Source organism: Pteronotus mesoamericanus, unplaced genomic scaffold, assembly GCF_021234165.1.
Source record: "Pteronotus mesoamericanus isolate MK-2021 breed Mesoamerican mustached bat unplaced genomic scaffold, CSHL_Meso_final scaffold_54, whole genome shotgun sequence".
NCBI classification, from domain to species: domain Eukaryota; kingdom Metazoa; phylum Chordata; class Mammalia; order Chiroptera; family Mormoopidae; genus Pteronotus; species Pteronotus mesoamericanus.
Window position 1 is genome coordinate 25,079,789 of NW_026555321.1, and position 23,422 is coordinate 25,103,210.

At 46.9% G+C, this 23,422-nt stretch overlaps 2 protein-coding genes across 2 annotated transcripts in view; one reads left to right on the forward strand and one right to left on the reverse strand.

Moving 5' to 3' along the window:
* The window catches only part of ARMC8 (armadillo repeat containing 8), a 99,080-nt gene extending 88,509 nt beyond the window's left edge, over positions 1 to 10,571 (forward strand). The window contains exons 20-22 of the mRNA XM_054595123.1: positions 2,534 to 2,606; positions 3,952 to 4,045; positions 8,114 to 10,571. Coding sequence (XP_054451098.1) covers positions 2,534 to 2,606; positions 3,952 to 4,045; positions 8,114 to 8,147 — 201 coding nt within the window. The 3' untranslated portion in view covers positions 8,148 to 10,571. The remainder of the gene's footprint in view (positions 1 to 2,533; positions 2,607 to 3,951; positions 4,046 to 8,113) is intronic.
* NME9 (NME/NM23 family member 9) overlaps positions 1 to 23,422 on the reverse strand; it is an 80,041-nt gene that overhangs the window by 49,302 nt on the left and 7,317 nt on the right. The window contains exons 4-9 of the mRNA XM_054595125.1: positions 23,322 to 23,393; positions 20,302 to 20,377; positions 17,493 to 17,575; positions 17,099 to 17,191; positions 15,976 to 16,130; positions 14,432 to 14,568 (exon numbers count right to left, since the gene is read on the reverse strand). Coding sequence (XP_054451100.1) covers positions 14,432 to 14,568; positions 15,976 to 16,130; positions 17,099 to 17,191; positions 17,493 to 17,575; positions 20,302 to 20,377; positions 23,322 to 23,393 — 616 coding nt within the window. The remainder of the gene's footprint in view (positions 1 to 14,431; positions 14,569 to 15,975; positions 16,131 to 17,098; positions 17,192 to 17,492; positions 17,576 to 20,301; positions 20,378 to 23,321; positions 23,394 to 23,422) is intronic.

Here is a 23,422-nt window from a genome sequence, read left to right on the forward strand (position 1 = left end):
GCAAGGACTATATTGGTTTTGTGCACAATTTGTCTGTTACCTCATACAGTGTCTGGCACTTAGTATGTGCTCAGTAAATATTTATTGAATGACAGCCTTACTGCCTCAAGCAGGAACCCCCTTATCTTTCCACTATCAGATCCACCTAATATCTCTAATCTTTTAAGATTCTCTTGATACCCCACACCCATTAAGGTATACTTATTTCTCTGCTGCTATTCAAAGCCAGACTTCTTAAAAGGGTCTTGTGCACATGCTGTCTTCTTTCTCACCTCTAAACTCACTCTTTAGCCCACTTCATGGCCTCCATCCCAGTTGCTTTACTGAAACTGTTCTGGTTAAGGTCACCAGTGCCTTCACGATGCCAGATTCAAAGTACAGTTTACTCATCTCAGTTACAACGGACTTCAACACAGCTGACTGTTCCCTCCTCCTAGAAACATTCTCTCCTCTTGGCTTCTATGACACCGGCCTTCCCAGCTCAGCCCTGGACCTTCTTCTCTTCTCCCTGACATGCTGTCCCTGAGGTCAGTGCTTCATAGCTTCATTGCATACCCGCATCTTCTAGGGAGCTTTCGAAGGCATTGCCTTGATGCTTCCTCCCGAGATTCTGATTCGCTAGGTCTGGGGTATAGCCTGGGCATCGGGGGTTTTAAAGTTCCTCAGGCGGCTCTTATGTACAGCCAGAGTTGTGAACCACTGGTTTAGGGGAATTCCATGCTCTCCCATGGTTTTTAGTGTTGTCTCTGTGCTGGTGACTTCCATGTGTATGCCTCCAGCCTAAATTCTCTCTTCTGATCTCTGGATGATCCTCCTGCCTACTCAGCATCTCCATGTGGCTGTCTGAAGCCTCTTAAAGTTGATTTCTGAAAGTCAGTTTTTAAGAATCTTCCCTAAACCTATGTATCTCCTCTCCTGAGCTTTTCTCTCTCAGTATAGTGCCTCTGCCATCCACCCTGTTGCTCAGACCTGGGAGTCAATCTTGATTCTTCCAGCTTTTTCACCTCCTTAATCCAGTTTAGCAACACATCCTGTCAGTCCCTCTTTCAAAACTGATCTGGAATCTGTTTACTTCTTTAAAGAATATCCCCACTGCCATCACCATAGGCCAAGCCACAGCATCTCATGCTGTCATAGACTCCTGGACACCGCTGCACTGTCCCTCCAATCCCTTCAGTCCAAGTGATCATCTAAAAGTGTAAATCAGTCTTGCCCCTCCACTGCTTCAATCCTTCAAGGGCTTCCTGTCAACTCTGAATAAAATTCAGAGCCCTTACTCTTGCCGTCAGGGACCCACAGCTTAGCCATGCCCACTTCTCTGGGCCACTGTTACCTCCCTTTTCTTTCTCAGCACATACCAGCTGAACCCCTCGTCCCTACGTCTTGTGCAGTCCACCTAAATCAGGTTTCTTCCCTTCCACTTTCCTCTTTCACAACAATTTGTTTCTCAAAAAATATTTATTTGAATGATGAACTTATACATAGTGAATGCTTATTATGTACTGTGTACAAGTTCATGTGTTCAGCAAATACCCACTGATGGCCTGAGGCTAGGAGCAGACAATAAGTTTTGTTTTGTTTGTCTTAATGGAGCCCAAGCTGGACACCTCTTAAAAAATCTTGGCTTGTAGAAGGAAAAAAGACCTACCAATCATAGAATCCTAATGGAGGAAGCCAAATGCATTTCTTTGTCTCTGCTTCATTGAAATATAGTCCTACATGGTCAGATAAGTCTGTCCTGGCTTTTAAGAAACTGTTGAGCATATACCACTGGTATTCCTCAGATATCTATAAATTATGTAAATGTACTGGGGACTTTTTTTTTTTAAACCAAAAGTAAAAACCTTTCCTCTAAAGATTGTTTAACCATTCAGTCCTCTTTCATTTAGGAGAAAGAATAAATGGTCAATGATACAAATGGTTGTATTTTCAGTAATAAAAAATAAATAAATATAATTGTGTTTCAGACAAATAGGAAGCTCCTTAATAGGAGACATTCAAGATAAATCAAGTAGAGACAGTCAAGTTTTTGGAGATGTTCCTATAGAAATAAGAGTAATTTAAATCAGATAATCAGTAGCTGAAGAAATAAATACAAAATGCATATCCATCCAATTTATTGGCTGCTAGTGACCTGAAAGTTTCCTAATAGAAATAAAGCATAACTTTAGTCAGAAGCATAGAATTGCCTTACGTCAGTGTGGATTGAATGATACATTACAAACGGCACCCATGGCCCTAGAGGTGTTTTGTGTGGCCAGCCAGAGGCTGTCTGAAATTTGAAGGTGAATGTCTTGGCAAAACTCTCCAGTTTGCCAGATTCTCCACCATTTCCTATTGTCTTTAGTCTGACTCGTTCACCCGTCAGTGCTAACGTTGTGGCCCCTCAAGACATTTGAATTTGAAACCCCTGCTCCAAACTTTTAAACTGTTGGGATCATTTATAGTATGTCTCTCTCTCTCTCTCTCTCTCTCACACACACACACAAATGAGATTACCTTCATTTTTATTTTCCTTTTCTGCATCAAATAGGGTCATTCACACGTCAAACTGCAGCTTGCCGCTATGTTTTGTATATCAAACCTCATATGGAATGAAGAGGAAGGTAAGAGATTGTGAGATTTGTTTCGAAAAAAATTATGGGAACAAAGTCCCACTCAGGGAAGGTAGCAGCCACCCCTGAGATCCTGGGTAGAGGCACCGTTCACCAGGCCCCAGGCACCAAACAGTGTCACCTTGGGAAACCGTGGGACTAGCCTGAGTCAGCTGGACCATTAACACTGAGCCCCCATCTTGGAGTCCACGCTGTAGGAGTAAGTGGCAGCCCCTGCGCTTGAGAGAGCTGAGGCGGAGGGCAGGGAGATGCACTTGAAGGAGATGCGAGGTGAGAGCGAGTGGGAGGATCGGCCTTTCACTGTGTGCAGAGGGTCACATAGAAGAACTAGAGGCAACTAAGCTGCATGGAGAAGAGGGTACATTGGTGAGAAGCAGTCATTCTGTCAGGGGGCCTCTGTTGATCAGAGGTCCTTCGCCCTGGCTGTATATTAGAATCTCCTGGAGATTTTTGCACCAGACCAATTAGATCAGAATCTGCAGGAGTGGGCTCTGGGCATAAGTGTTTTTTAAAACTCCCCAGATGATTCCAACTGCCCACATACAGGAGAGCACTGGGTCTCCGTGCTGGGTTGGCCGCATAAAAGTCACTGGGGGAACTTTTTAAAATGCAGCTTCCTGGGCTCCACCCCTCGAGATCCTGGTTCTCTGGGTCTAGATGTGGTCCATGCATGAGTGAGTCCTGTGGCTCTTCAGTGGGGAGCAAAGACTCCGGGCAGATTATGCTGCAAGCAGCTGTATCCAGAACAAAGGAGGAGGAGGAGAATCCAGATTCTAAGTGCAGGCCCTAGAGTGCAAGTACCGTCCAGGTACCAGGGAAACAAGGCTGCCCTTAGGAGGTTCTAGTTTAGTTGGAAGATAGACCAGAGCTGTATGAAGTTGGAACTACTGCATGCTAACAACAGGCAGCACAAAGTGCTGGGAGGTCAGTGGAGGGTGAAAAAGAAAAGAAACAGGAGAACAAGACCTGGTTGGGGTAGGAAGAGTCTGGCTTGGTGTGCCCAGAAAGAAGTGATAATCTTGGAGCCCTGTGATGGAGGACCTTGTGCCAGGCTGGAGAATCTGACCTGAACCCAGCAGTCCATGGAGAAATTGATTGAGGAGCGGAACTCAGGATGGACTGCAGGAGGGAGGGGCTAGAGGCAGAGAGAGCGGTTAGAATGCTGTTGGAGCATCCAAGCAGGAGGGGTTCCAGCTACACAGAGAGAGGGCAGGTCAAGGGGTTGGCAGGGTGGAGAGTGAAGGACACTGGTAGGGCTCCAGATTGTTGATTGTACACCAAGAAGAGCAACTGCCTGGGTCATGTGCCCAGTAACCTGTTAGCTTTAATCTCTTAGGTTCCCAAGAACGCCAGGATAAATTACGAGACATGGGCATTGTAGATATTCTACACAAACTGAGTCAGTCACCAGATTCAAACCTTTGTGACAAGTAAGTATCAAAAGGGCCTTGCTTTGGGGTACGTTGGATTCTTTTATGAAGAATTTAAATTGTGTAGTAATTAATGTGGCCAAACTTAAAATCTTTTAGATTCTTAGATTCCCTTTTTAATTTTCTGTGAACCGACTGTGACATTTGAGTAAAAGATAAACTAATAACTAACAAATTAATAAAAGTCCTCATGTTACTCTGAATTAACCTGGGCCTGGGCCAGTTTAGGAGGTAACTGGAGAGGATCCAGAAGCCACTCCTTTACATCCCCTTAATCATTAGAATAGAAGTGCATGTGGCCTTTTGGAAAGCAGAAAGGAAGGCATTAATTAATAAAACATTGACTCAAAATCTCACTGTGCACCTGCCATATGCCAGCCTGGCCTGGCTGCTGGGGATGCCAACTAAGTGACAACTACAGAGTCCCTGTTGTCAGACAGTTCAGCCTTTACTGGGAGAGGCAAGAGTCATAATCAGAGATTTCTCTAACCTCAAAATACCCAAAGTGTTCTTCCTCAGTGTGTATGCTCCTTACAACACTCCTTATAAAAATGAAAAGCCTTCACTTTTCAGCCCACTTCTGTGTGTAACAGTAACAAGAGCAAGGAACATCAGCTCTTTCATCCTCCGACTCCTAAGCATGGCTCAGAAGCCCGTCACGGATTGGCTCCACCTTTCTCATGCCCTACGTGCCCCTCCGGCCCCATGCCCTCCCCTGCCCTCTTCCAGGACCACACTTCCATGTTCCATCTTGATTTACCATCTCAGTCCCCTCTCCTCTGAATGCTCCATTCACCGAACAGATATTTGTGTGTTTTTTAATACTAACGTCTACCAGGCACTGTTTTGGGCATCGGTGATATAATGGTGGATAAAATTAATGAAATCCTTGCCCTCATGGAACTTGCATTCTAGTACAGAAGACAGATAAAAAAACAAATATGTAATATGATAGCAGGTAATGAGATGTACTATGAGTTAAAAGCTAGTTGAGGAACTGGAGAGTAAGAATATTTCATTTCATGCCAATTAGTCAATAAAGGCGTCTCTGAGACTATGACATTTGATTAAAGACCTGGATGAAATGAAAGTCTGCCTGGCAGATGTTTAGAGGAAGAATGTTCCAGGCAGAGGGGCAGTGAACTCAAGGGCCTGAGGCAGTAATGAACTTGGCCTGTTCAAGGAACAGCCGGAAGGCCGCTGGGGGTGGAGAAAAACAAGGGAGCGAGAGAAAAGTGGGCTCAGGAGGTGGCGGGGGTGAGTGAAGAGCCTCGCAGCTGATCGTAAGGACTTTGGATTTTATTCAGAGTTTAATAGGAAGGCATTGGAGAGTTTTGAGCAAAAGAGACATCTGATTTGAATTTTTAGAAGACCACTCTGCGGGCTGTGTAGAGAATCATCTGTCACAGGGCAAGGATGGAAATGGGGAGAATGGTTAGAGGCTGTTGTCATGTGCACAGGAGATGGGGGTGGTAGTGGCAGAAGTACTGAGAAGTGGTCAGATTCAGGATTTAATCTAAAGGTAGAGCCAACAAGGTTTGCTCAGAGATTTGTTATAGGACATTAAAGAGAGGAAAGAAAAATTTACCCTGAGCAATTGCATAGGGGGTGGTCATTTACCAAAATGGTGAAGAATATGAGAAGTGGGTAGGCGGTAGAGGGAATCAAGAATTCTTCTTTGGGCATGCCAACTTTGGGGTGCCTATCAGATAAACAAGGGACTCAGAAGAGTGGGGATATAAATTTGAATGGTATATAAAGTCATGTAGCTTGATGAAGTCACGTAAGGAGGCTAAGAGAGGAGAGAACTGAGGAGGGCTAAGGACCGTGCTCTGGGGCCCTCAAACATAGGAGAAGATGCAGAAGATCAGCAAAGGAAAGGAAAAAGCACCCAGTGAGGTAGGCAGAGATTCTGGTGCATAGGCATCCTGAAAGCAGAAAGGAATGCCTGGACAATGGCCATTTATCCTTCAAAACTCCCAATAAGTCTTGCCTGATATATTCTCCACTCTAACTCCCAGGCTATGCCAGGGACCCCTTCTGTGCTCCCATAGCACCCATAGAACAAACCACACTGTGTCATAGCTGTCAGCCTGCCTGTCTGATCCACCAAAGGGAAGAGGCACTTGGTAGCTCCTCCTCAAATGAATGTCTGTGCGAGACTCTGGAGCACACAGAGCTGGGCCTGTGCCTTCCTGCAGCTTGGCATCCAGTACATTAAAGAAGAGAGAGGACTCCCTGAATAGCTAACTGTAGCCCAAGGCTGCCGCTCAGATGAGTGTCACATCGAAGGCCAGTCAAAGCCAGCCACACGTGAAGGCTGGATTTGAGCTGTACCTTGAGAACCTCCGCCTCCACCTCCACAGCAGTAGTCACAGCTGTCGGCTTAAATGATGGGCTCTGTCAGCCCATCCCTTCTGGCCAAGAGCCAGATTATTCCCTGAGTAGTACTCACGTTTGTTCAGAAATGGCAACAGTTCTGCTGCAGATCATCTCCGGGATGACTGGGAACACTACAAGAGGCCTCACCAGCACAGTGTAGGATCGGTTTGAGCCCTGGCCCCCATTGCTTAGACCAGTCTGGTGTTGTGTCTTCAAATTTCTATGGCACATAAGTTTTCAACAGTTGCTAAACTTAAACCTCATTAAAAGAATCAAGGTCTGAGTTACCCTACCTAAGCCCATCTAAGGAAAGACGACATTGCCTCCTTAGATAATAATAGATAGCAGAAACAATAAAGGCACCATCTCAGAGGTCTAATATAAAATATAACCTACCTCTCAGAAAGATCCAGAAGGAGTCTGAATTGGCAGTTTTGAAGAGTAATACAGAATTTCGATCAAGACCCTCTTGTGGACATTCCCACCATGTCACAGTAAAGTCTTATCTAAAGTAGACATCTCTGAGGTTCCTTCTCTCATTAAGGCTTTGTGAGCCTTTGACTTTCAAACACTTACAGATGAGGAACTGTTGCTACGTAGCCCTCTCCACCCCAGGCTCAGAAGGCATCCGGTTTCGGGGATGAGGTAGATGGTCATTTGGGGTGACATATAACATTAGTCATAAACTTCTTTAGGAAAATTTCCTTGTAGAACCCAGCTCGCTCACAACTTGGAGACAGTCTTCTGATGGGTTGGGCTATTGTAACTATTATCTTTATAGAGTCTTAGATAATTGCAAGAATGTCCCTTAGTATTCCACTTTTAAAACCGTAGATCATATCTATTCCTTTGCTGTATAGAAACTGCACTTGAGTCCAGCTTATTGCAGACCTGATCTATTTGGTTGGTATAAACTTTCAGCAGCTAACAGTAACTGGAAATGGTAGCCTTTTCTACTTAACATAGAAGTGAAGACCATTGCTAAAACCTGACTTCCTAATTCCCACAATGGCTGTGTCTTTAGAAACTTTACTAAGCTCATAATAGGAATAGTAGTAGAGGAGGCCTCCTCAGCCCTAGCTCTAGTCACTGCCCACATTATATCTGTTCCTCTCCAGCTAGTTAGCTCCTTTCATAGGCACCATAATAAATGCACACCCCACATTGATCAGTGTCCTCGGGAGAAGGACGAGATGAGATTGTAACCAGTTCTGAGGCATTGGAACCTTGACACAGCCTCATCCCGTGAGCTCTCGGCCCCTTCCATGCACCTTCTAATCGGCACCTAAACACCTTCTTGGGTCCGTTTTAGTTTCACAGACCCTCAGTGTCCTTCAGTGTCCCCTAGCATTAGATAAAAGCTGCAAGGCAGCAGACTATAATTTCAGATCGAGCCAACTATATGCCAGTGACAGGGAAACTATAGAATGTCACTGCGCTGCAGCAGGATCGAGAGCAGCCCTCTCTGAGAGCACCACAGGAAGAGGGATGTAGCCAGCCTGGGTTGGAAGTGTCTTCTGACTGCAGATTTCTGCCGTGCAGGATAGGTGCACAGCTGGGCACACCCCAGTTCACTTTGGGGAATCTTAACATTTTAGACTTGCCCTGCTACCGTCTTTGAGCCCCAGGTGTTTCTCCCTCATTTATACTTCGGAGATGATGACTAAAGGAACTTTGTGATTTCAGGGCCAAGACGGCACTGCAGCAGTACCTGGCGTGACGAGAGCACCCTGGGCTCCTGTGAGCATCCCACATCCTTGTTAAAGGAAGTACAGGAACTAGCCTCATTTGATTCCTTCTATTTGCACAAGTCACCTTGGACTGCAGGGAGCTGTTTTGCAAAAGCAATTTGGTAGGCTTAGATCTCAGATTCATCTTGAGAACATATTTTTGAGGTAGTAATTTCCTCAGAGGACTATTGTGTTTGTTTTGTTTTGTTTTGTTTTTTTCCTGAGCTACCTGGACTCTTTATTAGAACAATCAATCATTTTCTTTTGGACCTACAATTTTTTGCCTATGCTGCAGCCACTTTGTGAGTAAGAATGAATGTGTCTGTGCATACACAGGCATGTGTGTGCGTGTGCGCGTGTGTGCACGTGGGTCAGGATGAATGGATGTGTGTGGGGGGAATACCTTAAATTTTTCTTTTCTTATTTTGTGTGAAAATCTCTTTTCTACAGATTTTCCAGGGTTTAAGCATTGCTTGCTGTATAAAAAAAAACTTTACTGAATTATATACAGTTTGAATGAAATGTTATTTTAAAAACAAAACAATTGTTAAGTGTTCCATAAAGGTTATGTTGAATTTTGGTCAGATGAATATTTGTAAGTAAAAAATATATGCATTTCTGAACCTCAATTTACATAGATTTTCTTTATAAAAGAACAAAAAAACAAAAAAAAAAAAAGAAAAAGAAAAAGAAAAAGAAAAGGTTGGCTATAGTTGGCCTGAATAACAGGCACGATATATGGTGCTGTGCAAAATAGTAAGCTAGCATCTTACTGCCGTCAATATCAGCCTGATTCAATAAGCTCAGACTTCCAAGTCAGATGGACAGGGTGGCATAGAGTGAGGGGACAGATTCACCTTAGGTCTTTTGAAGCATCAAAGGGAAATAGAACTACTGATAGTGAAAGCCCAGCCGTAACTCTGGTGGGCTACTCTTGGCAGGAACTGGGCACCCAGAGCCTCCCAACAGCCTGTCTTTGGGGTAGCAGTATCTGGCAAGATTTAGAACCAGTCATAGAACCTTATGCTCAAACTAAAGTAGCTTATCATTTCCTGGAAACAAAGTCTGGTCGCCTTGTGCTTCCTGAAGCAGCATATAACGCTACAAAACTAAAGAGTGTTCTACAGACCCATCTGTGGAAAGAAGCAAAAAGCAGGATAGTTTAGGAAGCTGTTTTTCTCTTAGCGATATGCAGCAAATTCCATACTAGTAACTCAGGATTGCTATTGAGTGTCCTTTTGTAAAATGATATAGAAATTTTAGTGAGAGATGTGGCTAAGATTTTTTTCCTGCAAGAAGCCAACAGCACTGAAGTTGGAAAGAAGGCCAGGGACTGTCCCCAGGAGGACTGAAGATGAGTTCTTTTCACGGTGAGCACTGCTTAGCCCTTCTGCAGCCCTTAGCTTGGTGCCTGCTCCAGCTGCTGGGTCAGCTTCAAGGTGAACTCAGCAGAGGTTGCTCTTGACTGTTTGAAGGTAGAACCAGCCTTCCTTTCCCTTTGTTAAAAGAAGGTCAAAGGCACTGTGGTCAGGAAGCGCAGTCTGCAGCCCGGAAGCTTGCTGTGAGCGCGCACCGCGGACGGGGTCCCAAGCCCACCAGCCGCTCCTGATAAGGTTGCTCACATCACAGCCACCGCATCGCCAACCTGTACCTTCCTTGGAAGATTCAAATATGTTCGATTGCAAATGAATGTTTTTAAATGTATTTAATGCAATTCTTCCTGTTCTCAACATGACCACCCAAGATTCAAACACAGAGATTTCTAAGTTGTTATTTTTTCAGACCATTATTGATTTAAAAACCTGTCACAAGTGGCACTTGGGTTTTGTGCAGCTATCGGTGTGCTAAATGTGAGAACATCCTTGGTTGGCATTTGAAACACAAAACACTATAAAGTTGGTATTTCCAAATACCAGGTAAATATAAAGAAACCAATAATGAATTGCTGAGACAATCTTGAACCCAGATAGCATCAGAAAGCTAACGGCCCAATGAAATAATACTTTCACACTTAAACTCTGTGGATAAATCTTGCCTGTGGCTATAAACAGATGGTCAAAGAAAAAGTGCTTTACTATAATTAACTTTTCTGATTTGAATGAAGGAAAATGTATTTATTAAAACAAAGCTGTTTGCTGCTCTACACAGGTGCAGTGTTCAGTCAGCAAGGAAGTGGGAGGAATGGGGCGTGATCTTTGTGTCTTCACCCAAGTTCTTAACTAAGCTTCTCGCTCTCTCTAATACTGCATTCTGTTTCTCCTTTTGTGCCCTGATTGTAACCCAAAATTTATGAACTAGAAAAGAATGTCCAATTTAATAAGTTGCATTTTTTTCCTTGAGCACTTTATGCAGAACAATACATGTTCTTCTGGTAGTGTTTGGATAATATGATTTTAACACATGCTAATAAAAGCCAAGAAAGATCATGGCAACTTCTATAAAGGAGTCTGTTTTCCAAATGTCTAGAACATTAGGAAATATTAGAAGATAATGTGTACTGGCTTCTGCAACCTGTGATTTTTGGTCAATAAGAAACCAGAAAGTGACTTTGCATTTCAGAGGGGGTGGCTGGTGCCTGAGGGTCACTACCGTTTCCAAGGGCCTCTGCAGCAGTCTGGGGCCCCTTCCTCCTGGCCGCCTCACGGCCGGCAGACCATCTACAGGCGGCCTCTCCCAACCCCCGGGTCTCCTCAGTGTTGCGTCCACCCTCCATCTACTCATCCCCTTCGTATGCCCCACCTCCGCTGCCACCTGGACTTGGGCCCACAGTTTAGCAACTGAGCCGCTGCTGTCCCTCTGCAAGGGTCCACAGGTACTTCACTCACTGTGTGCTGCCTTCTCTTCCTTGTCTCTAAATGTAGAGATGCACCTCCTATCTCTTAGTCTCACTAAAAATAGAGAGAAAGCCAAGGACCCCTGCCCCAGAGCATGGGGGGAAGACAGTGAGGTGATTGGCTGGAGAGGGAATTCCCCTGTCACAGGGGAAACTTGGAATTGAGACCTGAGAAAGGAGGGGAAGAAAGGGAGACTGGCCCCAGGTCCTGATGGAGAGCCACCAGAGAGCGATCCCAACATCTTGCCAATGGGTATGCACACAATGGGCATGCGTGGTCCCATCACCAGGGGGCCCTGGTCTCCACTTCCATGCAGCTTGACTCACCACCCCCTCCACCCCTCTCCCCACGCTCCACCCGCCAGTCGCCAGTGCCTGCACACCATGCCTTATGCAGTGGGCTGCAGAAGCAATGCACCTGAGAAGAGCAGTTTCCCGGGAGCTCACTGCCCCTTTAAAGAGCTTCAGGTCAGAGGAATGGAGTTCTCAGGAGAAAGCCAGCAAATGAGAAGGAAATCCCTGACATTTGCCTCATGATATAGAAAACCACAGCCTCTTTTTTGCTCAGTCGGAGAGGAGAGGTTATGCCTGGGCTTAGTGAATGTACAAATAAACCAAAGAGCAAACCGGTAACAGGGAATGGCTGTGCATGTTAACATTCATGGGGTGATAATAGTTACTTTTTACTGAAAACCTGTATCCCTCAAGGACACAACCATGGAGGGGCAGCAAAACCAGGCAATTTAGTGAAAGCTGGAGGCAACAACCTGGGTCCATGAGGAGCTCTCAGTTTTTAAAATTAGGGTTTAGCCAAAATCAGAAACCAAGAAAAATGGGGGAAGGGAGCGTCAATATCAGATGAACCCTGGTTCCAAATGTAACCCCAGGCATTGCTTCATGAACACCGTGACTTAGGAAGGACGCAGGGGGCGGGGCCGGCAGCGCCACAGGACGGAGTGGCTTGGATTGAAAGCCGACCTTTACCTGCCTCCAAGTCAGTCTGCCTGCAAGTGTCACATCCCGTCCGGTTGCACCGTTTTCAAGTTCACAGTTACCAAGTTAAGCTCTAAAATTGTTTTAATTTATAAAGTAGGTTTATTATCAGGGAAACACTGTCCTGTGTAACTCAGCGTCCCCTGAGATGACACATCAGAGTGTAAAAACTGATACCCACTTATTTTGTAAAATCTTTGAAATAGCCAAAAAAATTATAAAGTGTATATGTTTTATATACTGTTTAATAAGGCAGGAAACTGTATATTTTATTGTTCATGAAAGATAGCTAGACTAAAAAAGTTTTGGTGCTCAGAAGAGTAAGATCCAATTCTAGAGGTTTCTTTAGGCGTAGCAGATGCAAATGCACTGACATTTCATTTTTGGGCCTCGCCCTGGGTCCCGTGCTCTGGAGGCAGCACATCCGTCTCAATCCACATCCTCAGGGAAGGGAATCACCTCGGTGGGGCCCACTGCTCATTCTTCCTCGCGGTCTGTGGGACGACAGATACTCTGTGGGATTTCTGAAACAGCCCTGTCCCACGCACCATCCACAAAGAAAAAGGAAAAGAGGATCTAACTACAACACAGACAATAAAGTTAGGGGTCAGGGTCAAAGGGACAGCAACGAGAGATGAGATCCTGATATATGTTTCAGTGACTAGAAATTAAAGAATTAGAAGAATGGGTAACATTTGTTGAGCACTTAATATGTATCAGGCACGAGGCTAAGAACTTGACATCTTTTGTCTCCTCCTGTCTTCACAACAGCCCTATGAGGAAGATTATTATTACAGAGGTATTATGAGGCTATAGCGGGTCTGTCATTATCTCCATTTCACAGATGAGGAAACTGAGGCCCCAAAAAGGTAAATAACTTTCCAGGGGCTATTCAGCTGGTAAATAGTAGAGCCAGGATTCAAACCCAGGATTCCCTGTCTCCAGTGTCCTTGCCCCCTGCCCCTTAGTAGAAAAAGTGCTGGGTAAGTTGAAAACACACTCTGCTCCTGACAACTGAGAAATCTTGGCACGTCAGATAAATGGGCAGAACATCAACACCCCTAGGAGGCTGCTTCAGTCATGCCCGTAGGAGGCTGCGCACTTACTCCCCCAATGTGATCTGGGCTCAGACCCTTCTGAAACTGTCCCCTGTGCTCATCACCACCTCAGGCCCAAAAGCCAGCCTCATGATCTCCCAGCACTCTCCCCACGTGCCCCATGAGTATTCCCCAGCCACTTCACTCTCCTTGTTCCTCAGTCTGGGATTTGAGTCAGACCTACTTGTTTCCAGTCACCCGTCCGAAAAGGATGAACATGTCCCATGACCCTGGGGACATAAGGAAATGAATGCATCGTGGGCTCTCTGAGGGCGGGTACTCAAAGGAAAGCTGACCCTGGCAGGGCCACCATCACCAAAGTGAGAGCTCCTCCTGGCAGGGGGCATGGCTTTGAAGAACTACAGCAAGCCCCTGGATTGTAAACTTCATACTTCCCAGGATCTCTCATTCAACTCCCTAAATCCCTTGCACCCCTAGCCAGCCCCTCAGCTGGCAGTGGCAAGAATGAAACAAGGGCCCGCATCCGTCCAGCCTTACCTTGCCCTCGGAACACCTAGGCTTACTTGTCTGAGTTCAGATCTTGAGAAAACCGTGAACATATCAAACATTTAGGCAAATATATTGGTTAAAACTCAAGCATTTGGGCGCCCACAGCAATAGTTTTTACTACTATCTGGGCCCCCAGTTAGTACTGTTTCAGATCCGCATGCAGCCTTTTCCCAAGAATCCCCTCCCACACACACATCCTTCGCTTTACCCAGGATATCCACCCTCTGGCCCCGTCCGCTTCACCTCAGGCTCAAACCAGAAACGCAGACCTCCGCAGGAGGAGGAGGGCCAGGCCTGGCGTCTCCCACCTGTGGGACGGTAAGTCACGTGCGCTCAGGGCTCCTTAGGTTTCTCACCCAAACTGAAAGGTAATGACCCAGCATGATTTCCCCAAAATGTGGGGCCTGAGGATATGAGGGTGACGGCAGGCTCCAGGCAGAGGGCCCTTCTGTGTCACCCTCTGCTCAGCGACCCCACCAAGGGCTCCGCGTGGGAGGGGATGATATCTGGCCTCTGGCTTTGATGAAGGCTTCCAGTAGGTTAAATTTTCCCCGTGATAGCCACAGGAAAATGCCAAGTAACTTTGCAACGAAAACATGGCTTCAAAGTAAGAATGCAGCCAAAAAAGAAAATGTAATGAGATTTAAAAACAGCACTGTTAACTCTATGAAAAGACAACACCGATCAGGACTGCTACTGAAGTTATATAATGGCTCCTGTTTTGTGAGCAGGACGTTATGAGATTGAAAACTTGGTCACCACATAGCTATTAGCAGTCTCTCTCCTCCACCCCGTACTCACTAAAGATTTAATAAAGACCAAACCTGTCTTGATGACTTACCCAGAGGGGCTTCTGGAACTTGTTCTGAAAACTTAAAGCCGGGGAAGAGCAGAGCCAGTTCTCGGCGGGCGTCTCCTCCGTCCTGGCTTCCATGGACCGCATTGAAGGGCATTTCTGTGCCGTACTGAGCGCGGAGACTGGGAGCATTGGCAAAATGTACAAGACACAATTGTTTCATTTGAAAAGAAATGTTTTGCTCTCTGGCAACATGGTCAGCAGCTACCAATCAGCACCCTGCATTTCTGTGAAATGGCTTTCTCCCTGTTGGAAATGCCAAGAACAACAGCCAGGACGATACTAGCTGACATCTAGCTGACATCTATCCCGTCGCGGCAGCATTCTGGGCCCATTGCCGGGCGCTTCACATACATGCCCTCATTTCATTTGTGCCACAGCCCCGGGGGGGGAGACTGTCATGAGCCCCCCTTTTAAAATGGCGTGAGGCATGGTGTAAACCCAGGAGCTGCCATTTTATTGATATTACAACCACAGGCTGGCGGCCTGCCAAGGCTTCACACAGGTTTGCATAGTTAGTGCCCCCATCAGCTAATGTTGACATTGCTAGGACTTCCTGTGTGTCGGGCACTGTCCTAAGCGCTTCAGACATATACATCCTCTCATTTAACCCTCCACCAACATCTGAGGCAGGTCCCACTCTAGTACTCATTTTTCAGAGGAGGAGATTGAGGCAGAGATTAAAGCATGGCCCAAGGTCACACAGAGGAAGGAGAGAGATTCTGAAATGTCTCTTCACCATGACACTCTATGGCCTCCCATGATAGATGCTCATACCCCCATTTTACAGATGAGAGAACGGAGGCTTGGAGAAGGGGTTGCCTAAGTGTGTGGTAACCTAGGACCTGAGCACCGGGCTGTCTTCACTAGCCCAGGCTGCCTTATATATGAATGTCCCTGGCCCCTTCAGCTACAGAGTACAACTCAGTTACTTAGCCTCTTGCTGATTTCTTTTCCTGTTGGCCGGGCCTCTCAGCTTTAAGGGAAAGACACAGTGGCTTTGGCCTTGGTGGTGCCAGGCTAGAAACAGGGGCGAGGCACAGACTCAGGCAGCCTCGCGCAGTACGCAGAACAGTGTGCTTACGCTCACGACACCCAGGGTGGAGAGTAGGGGCAGGGGGGTTGAGTCTAAATGCCTATGCCTAGGCCCCACCCAGAGTCTGGCTTGTCAGGCCTGGGTGGGGCCCTGGAATCTGTATTTCCTGAGTAAGTGTTCCGGTGGTCCTGAGACCACACTATGGGACCCTCTGGCTGCAGAGAGAACAGTGAGGACTGGGTCCAGCCTTCAGAAGAGGGCAGAGGAGGCAGCAAAGGGGCAGGCCACAGGAGGTACTTGGCGAAGGGCTGGGGACTGGATCAGAGGGTGAGGCTGTCAGGGTCTCCCCAAATATATGACAAGGAGGGGGTTTGTAGCCATCAGAGAGCCCTCTGTGTTACCCGCGATTCTGGGCTGAGCATCAAGTTAGGCTCTCAGCTTCCTTGGATGCGGGTTCTGAGACGGATGAAATGGCCCCAGCTAGTGACATCACCTGTCAGGTTGCTCCCTCCTTGCCACGTCGGGGTCACAGGGTCCCATGAGGGTTCGCCAGGCAGTGACAACATCCTCGGTGCCCTCAGTCCTGGTGAGGATCAGGAGGTGGCTCGGGCCACTGCACATGTAATGTACCAGCATTTCAAATGCCTCCTGGAAACAGGGAGGGGAAACAGAGACCCAGGGCAGGGACCCTGGGCCTGCAGAGGGTTAGCGGGGCCCACACCACCCATGCGGCGGGAGAGGGGGATCAGTGAGCAAGCCTGCCACCAGCGGGCATGCCCACCGCAGAGGGTGGCTGGGAAGGGTGATGTTGATACCCCACCACACCGAGAGAAACCAAGTGTAAGCTAAAGGCAGGAAGATGAGATTTTGAATTGACTCATTTGGGGTTGAATATTGGGATTATAATAAATTGGGTAGGGGCATTAAAAAGACCACATACACAAAAAAAATCATGTGGATGCTGGATAATTAAGGGGCAGGGTGTAGATGAGACTTTATTCATTTAGTTTTTGGCGGTACCTTGTAATCCTTCCCCCTTCTTCAAAGAACAGCACTCTGGTCTTCCTTTGGGGAACAGCCCTCCCCCACGACTCGGTCCTAGTCTGGCTGACAACCATAACATGCACCCACACCCCCACACCTCCCATACACACACATCACCTGAGGGGGGCAGCTGCAACCTAAGCCAGGGCAACCAGAACCCCCCTCCCAGGTGGGTGAGTCAAGTAGACACAAAGGGAGAGTGGCTGAACCTGAGTCTCCAACAGCAGCACCTAAAGTGACTTCCATGAGGTTTTGCTCCTGAGGTCCCTACAATTGTCTTGGTTTTTCTTCTCCCCAGAACATCCTTGCTCATCTCCTTCTTTTCTGGGAGTCACGGAGTAATATCAATAAATTCCTTATTTCATTGCTTAAGGTAGAATCAACATCTCTTCCTGCAACCAAAGAACTTTTAGCTGATACAGCCTAGAATCGTTCTGAGAGCCAATTCACAGCTGTTCATATTCTTGTTCTTCATAATACTCTATTTCTCCCAAACTAGTATCAACCTATAAACATACTCAAAAGACAAAGGAACAAGAGTGTATCGGACACCTAGAAGCAGGGGAGCTGACCTCTCCGGCTCTGCGTTGGTAGAAGAGTCGCATTTCTGCCTCTGTCATGGTTCTCTCTTCACTTGTTAAAATGTCAAACCCAGCTTCCTGGATCTGCAGAATATATATACACAAATTCCAAAAGGGTAAATCAAGCTCAAATGTACTTTTAAATGTGCTGAAAAGGAAAAAAAAATCATGGAAAAAGCAACATTAAAAGCAGTGGAAACCCTCATCTTCAGCATATCTTTCCTGATTAGATTTAAAAATTTTTAATTTACTGAAATTTTGGTTTAAGCTCCTTAAAAGCTTTCTTTACCCACTAAGAAGGACACCAGTGCACAATGCCCCATCCCTGTCTTTCTACCAGAGAAGACTTGGGGACAGTCTGCAGGGCAAGTGTTGTCTCTCTTACCTTCATAATAATCTCATCAGTCTTTCCGTGGACCACTGCATCTGGTTTAATGATTGCCAAGGTACAGGTCTTCTCTGATGAAACTGCAGTAAGACAAGAATGGTGCTTCGGATGCTGGGCTCACAGCGCCCATCTCTGAGGCTCTCAGGAAGCCACCTGCAGGGGCCACACAGCCTCTGCACACAGCTCCTGGGGTTCCCTCGCTGGGCCTCCTGGCTGTGCCCCTGAAGACCTGGACTTGAGTGGAAGTCCACTCCACTCCACTTCCACTCAAGTCCAGGTCTGGCTCCAGACCTCAACTTCAACCTGGCTGCAAGGGACAAGGACATGCAAAGGACCCAAACCTTGGAGGGAGGGAGGGCGTGGGGAAAGAAGGAGGGAAAGGGTGGCCAGGAGATCAAAGATTTCCCAGAAACAGAAACCCAGAAACAGCTGAAAGAGTCAGCCTGTGGGGTGGGGAGGGGGGAGCAGGAGCAAAAGCAAGGCAGGCCTGGCTATTCTGTTGCTTCCTGTCACCCTCTCATGATTCTTGACCTCTAACTGCTGTTTACTGTGTTCTCCTCTCACTCTACTGGCTCCTTTGCCAAAGCTTCTGTTTGACTTTCCTGGCATATGGCCAATGATGGCTGCCCTAGGCCCTGAGTCAACTCAGTCAACCTAGGCCCTGAGTGACTTTTCAGTGCCAGCACATATGACCAGATTGCAACTCCAGTCTTCTCTGTCTCAGATCAAATTCCCCTGAGAGAAGACCATATCAGCCAGCTCATTGCTTGGAGCCAAGACACCAGTCATAGCTCACTGGCCAGTCTCTTGACTGGGTGTCCTTTAGTCAGTGTCCTCAGGTTCCATTGGCTCAGGTCAGGTGCTGAGGGAGATGCCGCATAATCACTGTCCACTGCTCCAGCCCACACAAGCTGGAGGGGGCCGGTGTCCAGTCCATGAGTCCGTCCATGTTGTACCTGTTTATATGAACTTGGCCTTGGTGAGCAACTTGCCCTCTCCACAGACTCTGTAGCCCCCTGTCCAACTTTTGTTCACAACTTTTACATTAATTGTGTTGCAATGAAACTTGACAATATCTGAAAATCTCAAAAACATGTAGTGCAAAGAAGTGAGTTACTTTAAGCAACAACTTCATTTTCCTGTGAGTACTATTTATAACATCCTATGAGTGCTCAGACTTTAGGTTTCTTAACAATAAATGTCCTTATAAATTGACCAATGAATGAGATCAGCTTGGAGGTGTATGGTGAGAGGAGAATTGGCCAGAGAAGGGGCCTGGAGGACTCCAGCTTGAAAAGGGAGCAAAAGGAAAGAAGCGCGTATGAAGGGGAGGCTGAGGAGAAGCCAGAGACATAGGAGGAAAATGAGAAAGGTTGCGACACCTCAGAAACCAAGAGAGAAGAGGGTTTTGAGAAGGAAGGCATGGTGAACATCATCCAAATCTGCAGAATATGCAATAGAATATGACTGGGCCCAGACTGGTGTAGATCAGTGGGTTGGGCATCGTCCCGCAAACCAAAAGGTTGCCACTTCGACTCCCCATTAGGGCGCATGCCTGGGTTGCTGGCCAAGTCCCTGGTTGGGGCCATGTGAGAGGCAACGAATTGATGTTTCTCTCACACATTGATGTTTTTCACCCTCTCTTTCTCCCTCCCTTCCCCTTTCTCTAAAAATAGATAAATTACATGTTTAAAAACACAAAAAAGCATGACTGGAAACTGTCCCTTGGCTTTGACATAAAGAAGGCCCAGGGGCCCTGGTGGGGACCCGCTGAGGGAGGAGCAAGCTCAGAGGCCAGATGGGCAGGTTGAGACAGCAGCAGAAGCGGGGGTGGCCTGAGGAGTGTGGACAAAGTTCGGGAAGCGCAGCGTGGCGGAGAGCGGGGCAAAGGGCAAGAGCGGGGTGTTGAGTCTTTTTCTAGGAGGAGAAACTTGGTTTGAGAGGAAATAATGAGGGGAGGGGGCAGAAACAGGAGACAATCCAAAAAGGAGGCAACAAGTATTCCCTACAAAAGCCAAATTGATGATTTTTCTTTGCACACTTGAACTTTCTTATTCTCCTAGACTGGGCCTCTTTCCTTGCTAGAACCCAGCTGAAACTGCCCTCATTATCCACACACAAAGAACAGCCTTTCCACTTCATGCAGTAATCAAAATCCTCCTTCTTTTTCCAGCTCGGTTGCTGGACTTAGTCCTGGTTTCCTCTGGAGCCTTGCTGACTTTCCCTCTTTCCCAGCCACAGCCTTGCTCACTTCTGGCTTCTCCTCACACTCTCAGGTCAAGTTCTTCTCATAGCGGAGGTCCAGGGGGAGCTGCCACGCATGCCCAGCAGTGCTGAATCGTGAGCTGATACGTGGGGAGTAAGAGGTAGAGGGCACAGGGCTGGGGGAAGGGAAGGTGTTCAGTACAGCTGACTCCTGACACTTTAGAAAAAAGGTGAAAAAAGAAACTCGGTCTCTTCAGCTCAAATAAGGACTAAGGAAATACCACATCATTAATTTACAGTATTAGTGTTATTATTCACCATTTTATTAAATGGCACTTTTCCTGATGCCCAGCAATTGCCATGAAAGTCACACTTATATATGAACATGATGGGAAAGCTGCAATGAGTGCCCAAGATGCCATTAAAGGTCAGAATGAAGATCTGACATGATGTTTGAAGTCAGGTGACTGGAGACCAAATGCTTTATGGTTAATCTTCCCACAGTTCAGATGGATTGATGAACTGACTGCTCACAGTTTTTTAAAACATCAAATCTGAGTCTGCTTTGTCTTTTTGCCTTGCTTGCTGGTTCTGCACTCACCCGCACCCTCATCTTCACCATCGTCCTTTTCGTGGGAAAAATGTTCATCTTCCTCAGAAAGCGCCTCATCTTTAATCTAATACAAATTGGTCATCAACAGAAGGTAGTTAGTGCTAATTAAAAGGACCACAATACTTTCCTAAAGAACCCCCCCCCCCAAAAAATGAAGGTTCAAAACACAGAGCAAGAAAGGGGGTCAAGATTATCAGTCTTGGAAACTATGAGATCCTTTTTCAGTAGTTGTACGAAGGGAGGTAGGGGGAGAGAGGGTTTGAAGACAAGGAAATCCTTGCTGATCTTAAAGTTTAGATTCTGCCTGTTTTCACAAGCACAGATACAAATACAGAGTTGGCAAGAGGACAAAGGAGGAATTGAAATGCAAGTAAATATTAAGCGGTGGACTTCACAGTGCAGGGAAGTAGTACAAAGAGAGCTCGTTTCCCCGGAGGAGGCACTAGCATTTGTGATCGTCTTTCCTGGGGGAAAATTGCCAGTTTTCTGGGGGGGAAAGTATGATTGGATTCTAATCCATTCTATAAAAACAAGGCTTTGTTATTTGGAATTGAATATGAGACCTTGAACAATGAACATTGAACATTAAAGCTCCTTTGGCAGATGCTCAAAGCACCAGGAAATACCTCTCTCTCCCTAAGGTGTGCTGTTTGTCAAAGCCGATTATTTATGAAAAACTCAGTCTACGTTATCATGAAAATAATGTATCAATACCACAAGTTATGGCCCACCCCATTTCTCATGGTGGTGACAGAGCTAATGTCTAAATTCAAGACGTGAGGCTCGGGGATCACTCGTAAAACTTTCAGGAATGTGAGGTGAGGGTGGCAGGTTCACAGGGATAGATTTCACCCTGAGACTGGACTCTGCCTACCCACTTCTCGATTTCATAACTTTATTTTCATTTCTGAGTTCATTGTCAGTGATCCAGAAACCCCTGTGACAAGTTGAAGTGGGGGAGGAAAGGGAAACGGATAAAAGAAGCTAAAGTGTTTTAGAAGAAGGGGATGGCTTTTTAAAGAAGGCCTCAAAATGCACATGTCATAGCGCTCTCCCTGAACCTCAGCGAGGTCTCTGTGGGCGTCTAGTGAAGCTTCCAGCTGAAAGCTCCAGGAAAATGAGTGGAGAAGGGGCGGGAATGGCTGACCTTGAGCACACCCAGGAACTTGCTGTCTGCAAAAGTGACCTCCTTACCGCTTTCCGTTCTCTGCCTTCGGCCAACACCTTCTGTTCGGCCTCCAGCTGGTCTAGGATGGTTTTCTGCAGCAGTGGGGCGTTTGCTCCTCTAACCACAGCCACCAGTTTTCCTCCCTGGAATAGGACGAATGTGCTGCTCACACCACATGAAGCCCTCTTCCCAGATACTAATCTCTTTAAGAGGCAGCACAAGTGTCCAAGCACTTTGTTTAGGAGGGTGCCCAAGGTCAGGGGCCATCGACCCCAGGCCCACAGCCTCCATCCACTTCTCTGCCTTTTACCCCATGCCCCTCCTTTCAAAATTTCCTTCAGGGCAATGGGGAGTTAGCTCAGGAGGGGCCAGCGCCACAGAGGATGTGAGTTGCCTATACATGGCCCGTTCACTCAACAAAAATACCTATTAAACACTTACTCTGCCAGGCACTGAGACCGAGGCAAAGAATATGAACCCTAAACATGAAAAGACATAGTCATGCCCTCAGTGAACGGGGAGCCAAGTAGGGGCAGAAAGGTGATCGTGCCAAACAAATGATTACAATGAAATAAGATCATTGCTTTAATAGGGGATGTACAGGATGCTTGGAATTCGGGGCAAGACTCGATTCCCGGCATCTGAACGGTCAGGGGACACCGCTCGGTGGAGGTAGTATTTGGAGTGAACCTGAGTTTCCTGCTTTCTCTTGTTCAGCAGTCACTATGCATATTGCTCACAGGAGTAATCTGGGGAGGGAGAAGTTCACGTGGTGTGGGTCCTCCTCCACTTCCATCCACCCCTCAGCGGAGCACCACAGGGCGAGACCCTGTAATGTTGCCCGCTGGCTACACACAGGGTCCAATGCAGCTGACTATGAAGGTGCTTCCATCACTGTGGGCTCAAGCAAGCGGGCCACTGAGGTGGTGATCCCTTTTCTGCAAATGCACCCTGCTGTCAGTTTGGCTGCGGCGCATGTTCACCTCAGCTCCTTCCCTCTTCTCCCTCCCACCCGACTCGTGTTTCATCACGTAGCTTCAGTCTCCTGGATCAAACTCAAGACTCAAGGAATGTTTTATTGTAAGTTCCCAATCTGTAACCCTTGCAGGGCTGAGGGCAGGGGCCCAAAGGTTTCCAAACCCAAAAAACCTGGCCCAGCTGCCGGGAGGCCTCGGGAGATAGACCTCAGTTTCCCTGATGTACGATGAGGGGGCTGGACTGGGTCAGGAGGAAGGTCAATCGGTTGCCTTCAGGGCCTGACAGGTGACCTAAACATAAGAAGTCAGGTGTGACAGTGGGCCCTGAGGCTGTGGAGCGGGGATGTCACACCCAAAGACATCCAAATTATCTTCAATACACTGAACAGTCTTTCTCATTTCCATAAACGACCTTCACATTTTATGATTAAATAACAGTGAATGCAGAGCTTGTCCACCCCGTAAAGGAGTATTTGTGTTTGCGGTAAGATCTGCCCTATGGAGCAGAGGACAGAACGCTTCAAACTCTGCTCTGAGAGTGAAGCCTCAGCCAAGGGTGTTCATGAGCCAGAAGGAGCATTTCAGTGACTCCTGTCCTTTCCCCCCGTCTATCAGTCAAGAAGCTGCCCAGCTCAGAGGGACCCCTCCCTGCCCGGCCAGTGAACAATGCCCTCAGGCCACCGTGCCATGACTTTAAGACATGGTCCTTAACCAAAATAATAAAGACAGTCAAGGAGAAAACTTGTTTGCATCACTGGCCCCTTGGTGACTCCCAAGTCACCAGTAAGGCCAGTAAGACTCATCCGTCTGAACTCTAATGATACACAACTATCATAGCGTCCTGGTTCTGAAAATGTACTTACTGCATAAAACAGAAAGGTTGGCTCACACTTCCCGCGGTATTTTTCCAGGACATCAAGACAGTCTGCCTCTGCCTAAAGAAAACAAGCTGTCAGCAGGACCC